The 15164-nt window shown below is 66.9% G+C and overlaps 5 protein-coding genes across 5 annotated transcripts in view; 1 reads left to right on the top strand and 4 right to left on the bottom strand.

Annotated features, from left to right (window-relative positions):
* Nucleotides 1-171: 171 nt before the first annotated feature.
* CHLNCDRAFT_138469 (hypothetical protein) lies at nt 172-5056 on the bottom strand (the record flags this gene model as incomplete). The annotated part of the gene is made up of 14 exons (XM_005844848.1): nt 172-282; nt 491-801; nt 1027-1215; nt 1387-1606; nt 1799-1873; nt 2043-2444; nt 2750-2812; nt 2942-3075; nt 3209-3282; nt 3394-3517; nt 3688-4053; nt 4144-4251; nt 4440-4602; nt 4868-5056. The coding sequence occupies 14 exons, from the start codon at nt 5054-5056 to the stop codon at nt 172-174; spliced, it is 2529 nt and encodes an 842-aa protein (XP_005844910.1).
* A 620-nt stretch (nt 5057-5676) lies between these two features.
* CHLNCDRAFT_138468 (hypothetical protein) lies at nt 5677-8590 on the bottom strand (the record flags this gene model as incomplete). The annotated part of the gene is made up of 8 exons (XM_005844847.1): nt 5677-5854; nt 6051-6174; nt 6319-6576; nt 6737-6981; nt 7127-7438; nt 7592-7818; nt 7982-8250; nt 8506-8590. The coding sequence occupies 8 exons, from the start codon at nt 8588-8590 to the stop codon at nt 5677-5679; spliced, it is 1698 nt and encodes a 565-aa protein (XP_005844909.1).
* A 484-nt stretch (nt 8591-9074) lies between these two features.
* CHLNCDRAFT_54241 (hypothetical protein) lies at nt 9075-10392 on the bottom strand (the record flags this gene model as incomplete). Its single annotated transcript, XM_005844846.1, has 4 exons — nt 9075-9252; nt 9381-9495; nt 9725-10025; nt 10261-10392. The coding sequence occupies 4 exons, from the start codon at nt 10390-10392 to the stop codon at nt 9075-9077; spliced, it is 726 nt and encodes a 241-aa protein (XP_005844908.1).
* A 597-nt stretch (nt 10393-10989) lies between these two features.
* On the top strand, nt 10990-12510 carry CHLNCDRAFT_54240 (hypothetical protein; the record flags this gene model as incomplete). The annotated part of the gene is made up of 5 exons (XM_005844944.1): nt 10990-11076; nt 11246-11542; nt 11769-11883; nt 12095-12252; nt 12397-12510. 5 exons carry the CDS (start codon nt 10990-10992, stop codon nt 12508-12510), a joined length of 771 nt encoding a protein of 256 aa, XP_005845006.1.
* Nucleotides 12511-13147: 637 nt separating this feature from the next.
* Nucleotides 13148-15164, bottom strand: part of CHLNCDRAFT_138465 (hypothetical protein) — a gene marked incomplete at both ends in the record, with an annotated part of 2760 nt that continues 743 nt past the window's right edge. The window contains 7 exons of the mRNA XM_005844845.1: nt 13148-13171; nt 13338-13447; nt 13661-13838; nt 14006-14063; nt 14193-14386; nt 14548-14641; nt 14765-14831. Coding sequence (XP_005844907.1) covers nt 13148-13171; nt 13338-13447; nt 13661-13838; nt 14006-14063; nt 14193-14386; nt 14548-14641; nt 14765-14831 — 725 coding nt within the window. The remainder of the gene's footprint in view (nt 13172-13337; nt 13448-13660; nt 13839-14005; nt 14064-14192; nt 14387-14547; nt 14642-14764; nt 14832-15164) is intronic.

The raw sequence follows: 15164 nt of genomic DNA, 5'->3' as shown, positions 1-15164 counted from the left end.
CTAGGAAGAGGGGAGTAAAACAGCTACATGTGCAGCTGCGGCCGTGGCACTAACACCATGGGTGCATGGAAAACACGTGAATGGCTGGGATAAACATCAACAAACATGTGTGGCGGCAGAGGAGGGCACGGCACACTCGCATGCCGTGCCCGAGTGCAAGCCACCCTCGGCCTAGTCCACCTCCAGCTCATCGCTCTTCACAGCCTCCAACTTGTCGCTGGAGTCCAGCGGCTTGTCCATCGTGCCGTCAGGCCCCGCCAGGCCCAGCATGCGCTCCAGCAGCTGCACGGGCAGGTGCATGGGATAGGATGGATGGGCAGGCGGGGTACGCGCCTGCTTTCGCAACTGCTGCCCAATCATGCAAACAAGCCCCGGCACACGCAGCGCGCCCATGCATTGAGGAGCTGCCACCCTCCGCAGCACCTTGCAGCCAGACAGTATCATGCGGTGTTAGGCAGTACCATGCGTGCAGTACCACGCTGTACCGCACCTGCACCATGGCCTCCGACTCCCGCAGGTGCTCCAGCGCCTCCTGCCCCCCCGGCATCGGCTTGTTGGTCAGCTGCGCCCGCAGCGCGGCCGCCAGCGAGGGGCAGTAGGAGCCAAACAGCATGTGCTGCTTCAGGCTGGTGCCCGAGGTGCGGTGCGCGGTGTGCTCCAGGGTGCTGGGCCGCACGATGAGGTCGCCGCGCCGGCTGAGCAGCACGGGCTTGCCGGGGCGCTTGAACAGCACCAGGAACTTGGCCTGGTTGGCCACAGCGTCCTGGCCGTTGATGATGGACCAGCAGTCGGGCATGTGGGCTGCGAAGGGCGGCGGGCAGGCAAGAGGTGGGAGTGCAGGCAGGAGCTGTGTGTGTGTGTGTGTGAGTGCATGTACGCAGGCAGAGGTGGTGAGCAGCTGGCAGGGTGCCACTGGGCGGGGGTGCAGGTGGTGGGCGTCAAGGCAAGCGCCGCTCTGCGAGGGCGAGGCCTGCGGCGTCTCGCAGCTCGAAGTGCGGCCCTGCAGCGAGCAGGCGGCCGCCTCACCTGCATAGTCCTTGGCAAAGGCTCGGTTGCCGGTGCGGGGCGCGCCAAAGGTGTAGGTGCTCAGGCTGACGGTGGGCCCCGCCTCTGCGGCCGCCTCGGAGAGGGGCAGCGCGGCAGGAGCCACTTGGAATCCCCAGCCGGGCAGGGCGCGGGCCAAGTCGATGCCACACAGGTGCGACATGGCGCCGCCTGCAGGAGCAGGGCAGGGCAGGCATGCAAGCTGGTGGGCAGGCGGGCAAGTTGCATAATGCACCAGGTGCGGCATGTGGCGGCACCGACTGAGAACACGACGCGCCACCTCCCCATGCCAGGGAAAAAATGTGACACGGGCAACAGCACCTGCCGCACGCAAGCACGCACCCAGGGAGTGGCCGGCCAGCAGGATGCGGAAGGGCGCCTCGCCCTTGACCGCCGCCGGCCGGGCGGCGCCGCCAGTGCCGTCCTCCTCCACAACGCCGCCGCCGCAGCCAGCCGCGCCGCTGTCATCGTCGCTGCCGCAGCAGCGGTCGATGGTGGCCGGGCCGGCCTCCATACCGGAGTGCGGCCGGCCCTCCAGGATTTCCCGGATGCGCCCCAGCACCTGCAGGGCAGGGAAGAAGGCAGGCGGGGGCAGCGGTGAGGGCAAGAAGCTGGGCGGGCACTGTATGCTATGATGCTCCCAACCCAGCCAGCAGCAGATCGAGGCGCGCAGCCTCCCAGACAGCTCTGGCGGCGGCCACCCCAGCCTTCCTCTCGCCTTGTCGTTGAACCCGTCCTGCAGCCAGCTCTGCACAAAGCCCAGGTGGCACAGCGGCATCTCGCCAAGCCAGAAGGAGCCGCGCTTGGGCGGGTGCGGGGTGCGCCAGGCCTGCGGGGGCGCAGGGCTGGCAAGCGCTTGGCACGCACGGCGCATGGATGGTGGATGGCACACTAAAGCCAGCCAGCCAGCCAGTCAGCCGCTGCTCGAGCCCGTGCCCCGCGCTTGTGCCACTCAACCAAGCAGGCCCCCGGCAGGCAGCAGCACCCCCCACACACACCTTCAGGTCTGCCTTGATGTTTGCTGCGGAGCTGGTGCCCCTGAAGGCGATGACCAGGCAGCGCGGCCCCCACATCAGCAGGCAGTTGGAGTCGTGGCGCGGCTCTCGCAGCCACTCGTAGTGGGTGGCGCCAAAGAGGGCGAGCGCCGTGGAGATGGAGGTCTCGGTGCTGTCGGGCCTGAAGTGGCGGTAGACGTGCAGGGCCGCGTAGGCCGCCTTGAGCGCGGTCTCGAAGCAGAAGCAGGGCTCGGCGGGGAAGCCGCGGCGGCGCACCAGCGGCGCCACCCCCCGCTCCGTCCACGCAAACTGCTGCAGGCTGTCGTGCAGCTTGGTGGCGCCCTCGTCGGGCAGGCTGGGCATGAAGAGCAGGCTCTCCACCACCACTGTGGCCGTCATCGCAATCTGCAGGGGGCGGGCGGGCGGGTGGGTGGGCTGGGGCGCGGCATGCGGGAGGGATTCCGTCATCGAGGCTGGTGCCCCAGGCCCGCATGCGGGGGCCACACCACACCAGCCTTGGCACCCTGCCCCAGGCCCCAGCTGCGCTCCCAGCCCTTCCCCGGCTTGCCTGCGTGGGCGCCTGTGAAAACGTTGAAAAAAAGGGTTTACTTTATTAGTGAATTTGAAGAATTACTTAGTCTTCTTAACGGGGATAAGACAATCACCAAAGAGACAAGCAAAGTTATTCCAATTCAACTTGCCATGGCCACCCAGGTGGTCAGGTAGGAGGTGCAGGTGCCAAGGCGGATGTACCAGCAGAACAGGAGGTTGATCTGCGGGGGGGGCAGCATGCCACCGCGCAACTCAAGACTTGAACATCACTTTGAAGGTTCCCTTGCACAGCACACTGCCGCGCCCAAGGCACCCGTGCCACATCATGCGCAGGGCGCTGCAGCTCTCACGGTGTACAGCACATAGGTCGGCACGCGGGTGCGCAGCGCCAGGCGGGCCGCCAGGTTTTGGATGCGGTATTCGTAGTACGCCCGCTGCCCCAGCTGGTGCAGCGCCAGCCACATGAGCAGCAGGAACGCCAGGCCTGCACGGCCATGCAGGCACCACCAGGGGGCTGAGTTGGCCTGCCTGTTTGGGTGGAGTGCTGCCTGCCCGCCTGCCCCAAGCATCCCCACCCCTCGTCAACTCATGTATGCCAATGCACAACCCAAACCTACTCATTATGTTCATCATGGCACCCAGCGCCCATGTCACGTTGGTCACCCGCGAGTCCGGCTTGCACTGCCAATCCCTACGCATTGGGTGGGAGGCGGGCACCAATCACCTGGGCAGGCACAGGCTGCCGCCCTGCTGCGGTACACCCGCACCCCTGCATGGGCACCGCATCCGCAGCGGCGCGCACCACTCCCTGCAGGTGTCTGGCGTGGGCCAGCAGGCGGCGTTGTAGATGTTGTCGCACTTCCAGCCCTTGGTGGGCCAGCAGGCGGGGTCATACAGATCGGCGCAGTACCAGCCCTCCCAGCCGCCTGCAGGGAAGCCAGGAGGGCCGCAGGGTATGTGTGGGGAATGGGCAGGGGGCATGGTTGGGGGGCAGCTGGGTACATTCTGAATTGGCGATCGAACATATGTGAAGTTGTGGCGGCATTCGGCTGGCAGCGTGCAGAGCAGCGTGGCGGCGTGCCCCGCAGCTGCCTACTCTGGCTGTTGTTGATGGTCTCATCCATGAGCAGGCCGATGACCGCCTGGGTGGGCACCCACAGCAGCAGCAGGGCCAGCAGAGGCACGCCCCAGTGGGCCACGCGCTCAAGCAGGTGGTGGGTGGCGCCGGCGTCTTCGTCGTCTGTGGATGGCAGCCCAGCAGGCTCGTCGGCGCTGCCGCCTGCCTTGAGGGCGGCACCGCTGCTGGCTCCCTTGCCCTTGCCTCCCTTGCGCCCCAGGCGCCCGCGCAGCTCCTGCAGCAGCGACCCCCAGGCGCCCTCGGGCAGCAGGCGCGAGGCCTGGGCGATGTTCAGCAGGAAGAGCGTGCTGAGGGTGATGTCCTGCAGCCCCGCCATCACGCTGACTGCAGGGGCAGGGGGATGAGGGGGGGGGGGGTAGATGCAGCATTTGAGCAGAGGAGACGTGAAGATGCCACCGGCGTGCAGCAGCTCACCTGGGGTGTCAAACCAGGAGCACAGCCTGACCCAGATCCAGATCATGTTGAAGAGGAAGGATGAGGCGCCGACGAGTTGCAGGCAGAGAGCCACGGTGGTGAAGGTCACTGCACACACACACACACACACGCGCGGGACTCGGTTTCACCAGGGACAGACATTCCATCTTGTGCAGCATACCCATGCCAAACTCTTCAGCAGCGAACCACCAACTGCATGTCCTGTGACGTGCAGGCGATGCCAGCACAACCTTGTACTCAAATGGCGTCGAACGACCCCGGCGTTTGAGGCGGACCTGAGGCTCTCTGCTTGGAGGTCCAGCGCCAGCCATTGGCCCGCGACCACAGCAGGCGCTTGCACAGCAGCCCCAGCGTGGCCAGGATGGCTGCCACACAGAGTGCCGCCAGCGGAGCGCACACGGCAGGGTATGTGTTATCCTTGAGCAGCAGGTTGGGGTCCTGCGGCGGCGGCGGCATAGAAATGCGTGATGTCCGAAAACACCGATAGGCAGTGGCGGCGGCGGCATGAGCCGGGGCGAGCGGCACACGGCGGAGGTAGCCCCAGCAGCTGCGGCAGCTCTGCAGGCGCCCCTTCTGCCTCAGCGGTCCCTCATACGCAGTTTAGGGAGGGAGGCTGGAGCCCTCAAACTGTCTGCGGCAAGTCTCCCCCGTACATGGCGGTTCGGCTGTGGGTGACGTTCCCACCGCTCCCAGCCCTCCTCACGTCTTTTAGCTTCACGTAAAACTCCCAAATCAAGACGCCCAGGGCTAAGGCCAACGCGAGCCGAGGGCCAGCAATGAAGAGCTTGCCCTCTCGCTCAGAGACGTAGGCTATCCGGAGCACCACATTGTTCTTGACAGCCTTTGAGGCCGTGAGGCCGCGAAAGCTGCCAGAGGGCTGCGGCGAGGCCATGTGCCCGCCCCCCCTCAGAAGCCGCTTCCACGCAACGATTTGTTAACTGAGGCAATGCCCGGGACACGTGATTGGCGCGGTGGTGGTGGTTTGTGGTGATGTGCCTGCACCCAGCAGTACACCTCCTGCCGCCATGTCCGCCAAAGGGGAGTACCAGTACAGCCCAGGCCCCCCGTGAAATCCAATGCTACTCAGCAGATGAGAAGCAGAAACACAGACACACGCATACAGGCTCGGAAGTGAGGGGGGCACATGGGTGTTGGCAACGGGCTATGGCACGCGGCGGTGCAGCAGGAACAGCCGTGTGCCGACGGCACAAGTGCTGAAGCCATAATTACAATCGGAAGAATAAAGGGTTGAGGGAGCAGGTAAACATTTAGTGCAGCATAAACAGAAGCTAACAGGCAGATATCGGAGCGTGGAACAGAACAGCAGAGCGGCAGGGCCACGCCGAGAGCAGGGCTGGCCCAGAAAAAATGTAGTAAAACTGAGCTCTTGCAATGATAAACGTGCAGGAAGAGCATAACAAGCGCAGCGGCTGCCGTCAGTCGCGGGGCACGGTTTGCAGCGATGCACCGACAGCCAGGCCTGCAAGAAATTGCCAGCTAGGTGGGCGCCAGCTAGGTGGCGGCCGCGTTGGCTATGGCCAGGTCAACGGATGGCTGGGCCCCGCGCGCCCAGGTGCGGAACAGCAGGTTGGCGGCCAGGATGGCGGAGAAGGAGGCGTAGACGAGCATGGGGAAGGAGCGGGGGTTGGCGGTGACCGCGGCGATGCCCAGCATGAACACCTCTGAGAAGCTGCGGGCGGGAGCGGGAGAGGGCAGGGAGGTCGCTACAGTTAGGGTGGCAGGTGGGTGGCTGGCATGAAGGCGAGCCAGAAGAGGAGGGGAGGGGAATGAGCGGCACGCACTGGCAGGCGGCTTCAGGGCAGGCGGGAGCTGGGCTGCAACGGCAGCCTGGGGCCCAGGAATGGATCGCCCTGCAGCGCCCTCACCTGCACAGCGCCATCTCCGCGCTGGATGCCGAGGCAATCTCGCGAGGTGCCACTGTTTGCTGGAACAACTGGCTGTTGACCATGTCATAAGACCACACACCGATGCGGGACATGACCACCAGGGCTGGAAGGGGGAGAGCAGAGCGTGGGGGAACGGGAGCGGGAGGCATCAACAACTTGGAGGCAGTGGGAGGTGTGTGACTGTGGGAGCAGCACACGACAGAGAAGCAATCAGCAGTGTGTGGGCCATGAGCCAACGCCAGCTCACCAGCGAAGATGACGACCGGCAGTGCCACGCCGCCCGGCGCTGGCCAGTTGGCGGCGCCGGCGCCCATCAGCAGCTGCCGTGCGCCGCCGCCCAGGCCGCCGGGGCCCAGCTCTGGCGGGCCGGACAGCAGGGTGCAGTAGAGCACGGTGGCGGCGCCCAGCAGGCAGGCATGGATGAGCAGCGCCGCTGCGCCGGCGCGCAGCAGGCCCAGCGTCTGGATCAGCCGCTTGCCGACGAGGGTGCCCAGGAAACCGCAGGCTGCAGGTGGGGGCGCAGTGCAGGAGAACGCGGGGCAGGGCTGAGTCAGAAGTACCTGGGGCCCGTCATGCACAGGGGCAGCAGCAGGCAGCCGGCCGAGAGCAGGGCCGACGGCAGGCGGCCAGGCAGCAGGCCAGGCGGGCGGCACAGGGAGGCTCACTGGCGCAGCCGCCGCGGAAGACCGCCATGGCGCGGCCATCAAAGCCCCACAGCGTGAGGAAGGCCGTGATGAGGCCTCCCGGCGACAGCACGACGTTGAAGAAGAGCAGCACAAAGGTGAGGGAGCTGGGCAGGATGGGCTGCCGGAAGTAGCTCTTCCACCCGTCCAGCGCATGCGCCACCTGCTCCCTCGCCCGAACCAGCAGCGGCTGCCGCTTGGCCGCAGCCTCCGCCGCGTGCACCTTCCTGCAGCATGCAGTGCGAGCGCAGCAGCGGGCACCAGGGATCAGCATTGTAAGGGGCGTGCCGCTGTGGCTTTAGCGGCAAAAAAGACAATGGCAGCCCAGAGACCAGCCAGTACAGCGGTCCGGGGCAAGATGCGCCCACGCACCTGAGCCGCGCATTCTCGACAAAGCTGCGCCAGTTGGGCACGCGCGCCCAGCCCGCCCCCGGCTCCTGCCGCCCGTGCAGCATCGCGCTGGGCGCCAGCTCGGCGATGCGGCGGATGAAGAGGAGCTGCAGGGGCACCGCCGCCGCCGCCACCACGCCGGTGAACGCCATGCTGGCTGCCAGCCCTCCCCAGCTGTAGATCCAGCCAAACACCAGCGCGCCAACCAGCTCCGTGCACAGGTCCGTCCGCCGCAGGTAGGCGTTGCTGCGCGCCAGCGTCAGCACATTCTGCTTGCCTGCCAGCTGGGTCACCCTGCAGAGGCGAGCGGGCCCAGGCGGGGGCGGCCGGGCGAGGAAGGCTGGTAGGCATGCAGGTGGCCGGCTCCTTCCACGCACGTGGTGCATGCCGGGTGCGGGAAGGTGATGCGATGCAGGCCTTGGCATGCCCCTCGCGCGCCCCGCGTACCAGTCCCTCTCTATGGCCAGCTCGGAGCTGATGGAGGCCAGCTTCTCGGCCATGGCCAGCACCACCATGAGGCCAAACAGCGGGCTGGAGGCGACGGGCGCGCCGGCGGCCGCGCCCGCGCCCAGCGCCACCAGCGCCACGCAGGAGAGCAGGATGGAGACGTCCTGCACCACCAGCATGGCGCCCAGCCCCAGCGGGCGGTACACCGAGTCCAGCATGCGCCCCACCTGCGGCGGCGCGGGGCCAGGCAGCGGGAGCGGCAGTGAGCGAGGGATGGCAGCGCATGGTCCGCAGGAGGGAGGGTGCCCATCAAGCGAGCAGGTCGAGAGAGAAGGGATCAGCGAGGCCGTGGACCGATGACGGCAGGCCCCGGCGGCAGCAAGCACCCACCGCGGGGCCTGCCAGCGTGCAGGCCAGCGGCGCCACAAAGCCCAGGCAGGCGATGGCCTGGAAGCCGCCGGGGATGAAGGCCAGAACCAGCGGCAGGCCAAACCGCCAGGTGCGCTCCACGAAGCACGCACAGAAGTACATGGAATAGAGAGAGTTCAGGGCTGCCGGGTGCAACGCCCGCGAGCCCGCTTCTGGCGGCGGCCCGCTGCCGCGGCTGCTGCCGCCAGCGTCGGCCGCCGCGCCGCCGCCGCCGCTGCTCGCTGCTGCCGCTGGGGGCGTGGACCGGCAGGTGGTGCTGCCCTGCCACTTCTGGCGGCGTGCCTGGGCAGCAGCCCAGTCTGCTCTTGCTGCCGCACATGCTCCAAAAGCTGGGACACCGCCACCTGCCGCTGCTGCCGCGGCTTGCTGGCGGCGCGGCGGGCGGGTGAGGCTGCTGCCGCGGCTTGCAAGGTTTCCTCTGGCCGCCGTGCCGCTCGCCGTTATTCCAACAGGCTGCCTGCAGCGTGCTAGGGGCCACAGCGCACGGCTGTAGAGGTGGTGGGTCAACCCGGCGAGCTGGCCGTGGCCTGGCTGCTCCAGAGAGCATGGGGCCGTCGAGATGGCCCGCATGGCACGGCGGCGCGAAAGTCTAGCTATCGAAGGCCTTCTAAACCTCTAGCAGTCAACTCAAAGACAAGCAGGAGGGCCCTGCAGGCCTTCCTGCATTGCCGTAGACGACAGGGGAAGGCAGGCAATGCACCAGGGAACGCGCATTTGGTCGAGGGGTGGACTTGCTGACGCCATGGGGGCCGGCGGGTGGAGGCGAGGGCGGGAGCAGCAAACCGTCTGCATCCCTCCGATTCCCCACTGCCCAACACGTGCCCTTCTATGCATGTTTCTGGGATTACCAAAAGGAGTCATCACAAGGAGAAGGAGCAGTCAGAGGGGGCCGCCGCCGCGCGAGGGCGCCGGCGGCAAGCAACGGGTGAGGCGGGTCGGTTGAAGCGAGCGAACAACCTGGGGCGAGGGCCATTACTCCGCACTATTATGTAGTCAGCAGCAGCGCTCTGGCCGGCGCATGTGATAAAGCGTGATTCTGCGCTTTGGCGCCAGCTCAGAGCCGCGCCAGGATGTCCTGCTCGTGCAGCACCGTGTACTTCTCGCCGGCAGGCGTCTCCATGCTGTCCCCCGCATACTTGAAGTACACCACCCTGTCCCCCTCCTTCACCTTGGGGGCCTTGCGCTGCCCGTCGTCGCCCATCTTGCCGGGGCCGCAGCGCACCACGGTGCCGCTGCAGGCACGGGCGGGTGGGTGCAGGGCAGGACCGGGATCGGTTGGATGCACAGTGTCGGGCATCAAGAGTGGGTCGCGCACACGAGGAGCAAGGCGAGGCGGCAGGCGAGCTGGCTGGCCGCGCACCTCAGCGGCCGCTCCTTGGCGCTGTCTGGCAGGATGACGCCCCCCAGCGTCACGTCTGCGCTCTCCTGCACCTGGACGAGGATGCGGTCGCCCAGCGGCTTGAGCTCCGGGATGTCTGCGGGGGGCGGGGGGAGGGGCGGCAGGGCCGGGGGGCAGGGGTGCGTGAGCATGTGGCATGCAGGTGCCAGCGAGCATGGGATGGCGGCTACAGCCTGGCTGCCCAGCGTGGCGCCAGGCCATTTCCCAATGGCACAACTTCCACTCGCGCATGAAACCCTGATGACGCCCTGATGAAGCCGCCTGCCGCCCCAGCCCTGCCGCCGGGCCGTCCCCCTGCACCTCACCTGCTGCGGTGGCGTTGGGGCGGGGCATGATGCCGATGATGTCGTCCTCCCGCAGCAGGATGTGCGTCTGCCCCTGCACCTCCAGCTCCGTCACCCCGATGCCAAACTTGCTGTACAGCACCGTCTCGCCGCCCTGCAGCGTGAAGGTGTGCTGCTTGGCGCCGACCTGGCCGTCGCCCAGCGCCACCACGTCGCCGCTGGTGGGCCGCGACTGCGCGGATCCGGGCAGCAGGATGCCGCCCTTGGTCTTCTCCTCTGCCTCCGCCACGCGAGCCAGCACCAGGTCCCCCTTGGGCAGCACCTGCTTCCCGGTGGGGGGCGGGCAGGCAGGGGGTGTGCCACACGGCGGCCCAAGCACAGCTGGTGGGACACAGCAGCGACATCCAGGCATGCAAACAGGGTCCTGGTACAAGCAGCATATTGTGGACCCAGCAAGGCAGCAGGTCATGGAATGTGTGCGCTGTCTCTGGAGTGCTCGCTGCCGCCGCCGCTCCTGCCGCCATGAACAGCGGCGCCATCCTTGCTTCACTGCCCACCTTGCTGATGCTATCGGGCAGCGCCAGGGTGGCAGGACCTGCCTGCACCCGCACTGACCGCCTGCCTGGGGCCGCTGTAGCGGCGGAGCGGAAGGCTACACGGGGGCGAGTGATGGCAGCCGCTGCGACCATTGTGGATGTGTGGCAGGAGCCTATGGGGGGCGTGGAGCTGTTACAGCGACAATGCACAAGGAAAAGGCGGCCAGGGGCAATGCATGCCCATCCAGAACCAAGGCCATCTTTCCAATGAGCAGGCGCGCGGTTACAGACGGCTTTTTAGGCGTGCAGGGACCAAATAAATCGAGGGTCAGGCAGCAGAGCCATGATACAACAACTGTGCACAGCCCACCTTTGTGCAGCGGCAGCAACCCTGCCCCGCAGCGCCAGACGCCCAGCAGCAACCGGGGGACATGCCAGCATTGTCCACATGACGGCAGCGCCCGCCCGGCGTCGCCAGCTGCACCGGCGGGCAGCGCCACCAATGCGGGCACCGCAAGCGGCAGCAGCAGCAGACGCGGCCGCAGAAACCTCGACAGGTAACCCTGGCAGCGCCTGCAGCTGCTGCTTGCCATGCGGTGATGGCGGCAAACTGGTACACACAGTCCCTCTCACGTTGCCAGCAGCCCTGTTGCCGCCCGCCGCTGCCCACCCCGCTGCCGCTGCCCGCCCCAGGGGTGCGAAAAGAACCCACCCCATGTGTTTGCCACCAGCCCTTTGGCTTGATGAACGATGATTGTCGATCGGTCAACACATGCAGGTTTCAAGCCAGAAAAGCCAACGCTGTTTGGGGTCATGGTCAGCAACTGTGCGGCCCGGGTGAGCCGCTGCTTTCATAGCACCAAATGTTGCAGACTGCTCTTGCGCCGTGCCTGCACCTTGGCTTGGGCCCTGGCCACATGTGCGTGGACATGCAGGCAGCGCCATCCATCTCCCCACCCACCTTCCCCTTGTCGTCACCGCACCGCCGGTTGCCGCCCTGCCGCAGAACCGCTGGGTGCTGTACAAGAAAGGGCTTGAGGGCGAGGTGGACATTGCCCCGCCCAGGCTGCTGGGCGACAAGGGGACGAAGAGCCCTGCCTACCTGGCGCTCAACCCGCAGGGCAAGATGCCGGTGCTGGTGCTGCCCGACGGCCAGGCGCTGCCTGAGAGCGCGGTCATCGAGGCCTATCTGCTGGACAAGTATGCCGGGGTGGGGCCCAGCCTGCTGCCGCCCACGCCGGAGGCGCGGGGCCGCGCCGCGCTGGCCTCCCAAATCCTCGGCCTCTACATCACCCCCATCCAGGTGCGGTGCCGCAGCTGGGCGCAGTGGGCGGGCTGGGCGGGCAGGCGGGGGTGGGCACCAGGGCTTTTGGCTTGTGCAGCCAGGAGGGGAGCTGCTGACCACATGCCCAGGGTCGAGCCGGCTTGGCTACGCAGCAGCAGCAGGGCGCCCTCCCCCCCCAATCCCGGGTCCCGCCAGCAACCGCCAGGCGCGCGCCCCCTGCCCCACCCCTGCTTGCTCCCCGCAGGGCTGCATGTATAAGCAGATGGATGCGACGCAGCGCTGCGACCAGCTGCAGGCCATTGCTTTCCAGATGGATGTGCTGGAGGGGGTGATGGACCCTCAGGGGCCCTTTGTGGCGGGTGAGCAGGAGCGTGCGCCGCCGGCAGCGGTCCCTGTATGGGCTGCCCGGCAGCAATGCCTGTTGCCGCACCGCCGCCGTCCTGCCATCAGGGCTGTCTGTCGCGCTTTCTCCTGCCGCCTGGGGCCGCTCTCTGCTGCCCCAGCAGCTGGCCTGCAGGCTGGCAGGGCACCCCTGCCTGTTCACTCTCTGCCACGTGCCCGCTGCCGCAGGCTCGGAGATCAGCTTTGGCGACTGTGCGCTGTTCCCCACCTTTGTGTTCTTCACAGAGATCCTTCCCAAGCACTTTGGCTGGGCCAGCGTGTTTGAGGGGCGGCCCAAGCTGGAGCGGTGGTGGGCCGAGGTGCAGAAGGATCCCGAGGCGGCGCGGGTGGGTGTCGCGGCGCCGCGGGGCACCGCCCGACAGGCTGCATGCTACGGTGCCATCCTGCGCCCGCTCTTTTGCATGCCGGCCGTGACGCGCGCTGCGTGCGTGCGAGTTGGCTGGCTGGCTGGCTGCCGCCCTGTCCTGCAGGTGATTGCAGAGATGCGGTCTGGGCTGGCGGACTGGGAGTCCAGCAAGCGGTGGGACACGCTTGGGATCTCGGCGCAGGTAGCGGACGGCTCGTTCAACTGGAGCTGCAACTGAGCAGCCGCTGCCTGGGCCACACACCAGCCCCTTGTACAAACCGCAGCTGAACGCCACCCGGCCTTCGTCCCTCCCAGCCCTCACCTCCCGCACTGCATGTTGGATGGTTGCCTATGAAAACATGAAGTGTGCATGCCACCGAACAGGGAACTAGATAGCTTTCATTTCCAAATTGATTATTTTCATTGACATTGTTCCTGACTGAAGAATTGAGCCACGCGCTTCAGTATGTAAGGCTTACTCATCGGCCGTGTGTGTCAAACCAGGAAGTCAGCGGGCAACGGTCCAGCCTTAATTCACATGTGGTGTTTACAAGCGGATGGATGCTGATCAAATGCGTCGAATTAAAAGCTGCATTTGCAAAGGATTTTACCCAATGTGGGAGGTACAGGAAGCCTGCGCTCAGTGCAGATGTCGATGGCATGTCACACGGCAGGGCCTGCCGATATGACCACACCCCCTCTCCATGCGCATGGTTGAGGACAGCACAGCTGACGCAGGAAGTTTGGCATTCAATACGAAAAGCGTACGCAGGAGCATGATATATCAACGGCAGTAGGATGGGTGGGGAAGGCTGGCCTGCCCAGCCAGAATTCTTGCACCGCTCCAACAACAGCACATAGCGGGACTCCCACGCTCACTCCACCGCTTTGAAAGTGACCTGCAGCAGGGGCACGGCAGGCAAGTGTGCAGTCAGCGGGTAACCCACGGCCGGACTGCCGGTGGGATGGAGCTGGGGCACAGGCAAGCCATCCCTGCTTGCTGCACACAGCATGATGCCGCCCCCTGCCCCCAACCACAGGCCCAAGCCTCTGCCAGCGCCTCACATGCGGGAAGTGGGCTCGCAGCGCCTCCAGGTCCCGCGCATCCGACAGCATGTCTGCGGTGAACTCCAGCTTGCGGAAGCGAGGCTTGCCCGCCAGCAGCTGCGCCACATCTGCGGGCGGGGACAACACGGGGAGCGGCTGGGGAGGGCGGGTCAGGTGGGCGAGCAATGGAGTTCATTGGCGCTTGGGAGCCCAGCGCAGCGGTGCAGGTGAGCACGGAGAAGGCGCTGCTTCCTTTCCCTTGCAGGCACGGTCGCCCGGGCTGTGCCGTGCTGCCTGCCCGGGCCCTCTGCCGCGCCCCGGCGTGCCTGCCGCCGGCCCACCTTCTATGTTGAGCTGCAGGCCCATGCAGCGGTTGATACGCAGCACTTCGAGGTTGGCGGCGGGGGCCAGCGGCTCCGACAGCAGATCAAAGGGGCAGTCATCCTGGAAGCCCTTGGCATCGCTCAGGGCCAGCACTTGCAGGCTGGCCAGGTAGGGCCCCGGTGGGATGAAAGGCCGCTGCAGCGGGGGCACAGGCGCAGTGTGCCACAGGCAGGCAGGCACATGCGTCGGGCGCTGGCCCTGACATTTGCATCCTGCAGGCTGGCCCTGCCATCGGTGGGCAAGTGGGCCCCGCCCTGCCTGGTGCTGCCATGCTGCAGCTGTCTGTCGCCCCACCGGCCCACCTCGGTCATGTTGTTGTAACCCATCAGCAAGCTTTGGAGCGAGGTCAGCGCCGTCACGCTGCGGCAGCAGGCCAGGGCACCAGCATGCATCGTAGGGGACGTGGTTTTGGCAGGGCGGGTGCAGAGGTACGATGTTGCTCTCACGGACGCCAAACAGCGGCGGTCGCAAGCAAGCCTCGTCGCACACCTGGAGGGCACCGCACGCAGGCCACACTCTCGCATCTCCAGCACGCGCAGGCTGGTCAGCATGGAGAGCGGCGCCAGCGCCCTGTCCGAGGCGCCCAGCCCGTCGTTCTCGTTCAGCGTCAGGCTGGTGAGGCGCGGCAGGCGCGCCAGCACGGGCGGCACGCGCGACAGGCAGCAGTTGGAAAGGTCCAAATGCTGCGGCAGGGCAACGGGCGAGCAGGGCCCACGGCAGGCTGGTGGGTGATTGCAGGCGCGCGGCTTCGGTGCGCGCGCATCAGCGGCATGCCGCCTGCGCAGCGGGCGCCCGAGCCCGGTGCGCCACAGCTGCGCCGCCCGGCCCAGCCAGCGCCCCGCACCTCCAGCGTGGTGCAGGCCGCCAGGCGCTCCAGCGTGAGTTCGTTCTCAAACATGGCACACTGCAGCGCCAGCGTGTGCAGCTGCGTACACCGCCTGCAGCCAGGGCACGGCGCGGCGGCGCACAACGGTTAGCACAGGTCGTGCTGCCGTGGCAAACCGCAGGCCCGGCGCTGCGGGGTGCGGCGCGCAGGTGCTGGCAGCGACCCAGCCACGCACCCCAGGTTTGCAGGCACGGTGTACAGGCCCTCGTCCCCGCAGTAGCTCAGCTCCAGCCGGGTGAGGCCTGCAGGGCCGAAAGTGCATGTGTGTGTGTGTGTGTGTGCGCATGCGCGTGCGTGACCGTCGGCAGGCTGGCCGTAGGGCAGCGGGCCCCGCCCTCTGGGCAGGCCTGCTGCCTGCCAGAAGCTGCGCAGCGCCAGCGGCGGCCAGCTGCCCTACGGCCAGCCTGCCGACGGTCACGCACGCGCATGCGCACACACACACACACACACATGCACTTTCGGCCCTGCAGGCCTCACCCGGCTGGAGCTGAGCTACTGCGGGGACGAGGGCCTGTACACCGTGCCTGCAAACCTGGGGTGCGTGGCTGGGTCGCTGCCAGCACCTGCGCGCCGCA

This window comes from Chlorella variabilis (assembly GCF_000147415.1).
Source record: "Chlorella variabilis unplaced genomic scaffold CHLNCscaffold_20, whole genome shotgun sequence".
Lineage (NCBI taxonomy): Eukaryota > Viridiplantae > Chlorophyta > Trebouxiophyceae > Chlorellales > Chlorellaceae > Chlorella > Chlorella variabilis.
This window is presented reverse-complemented; position numbering and strand designations above follow the sequence as displayed.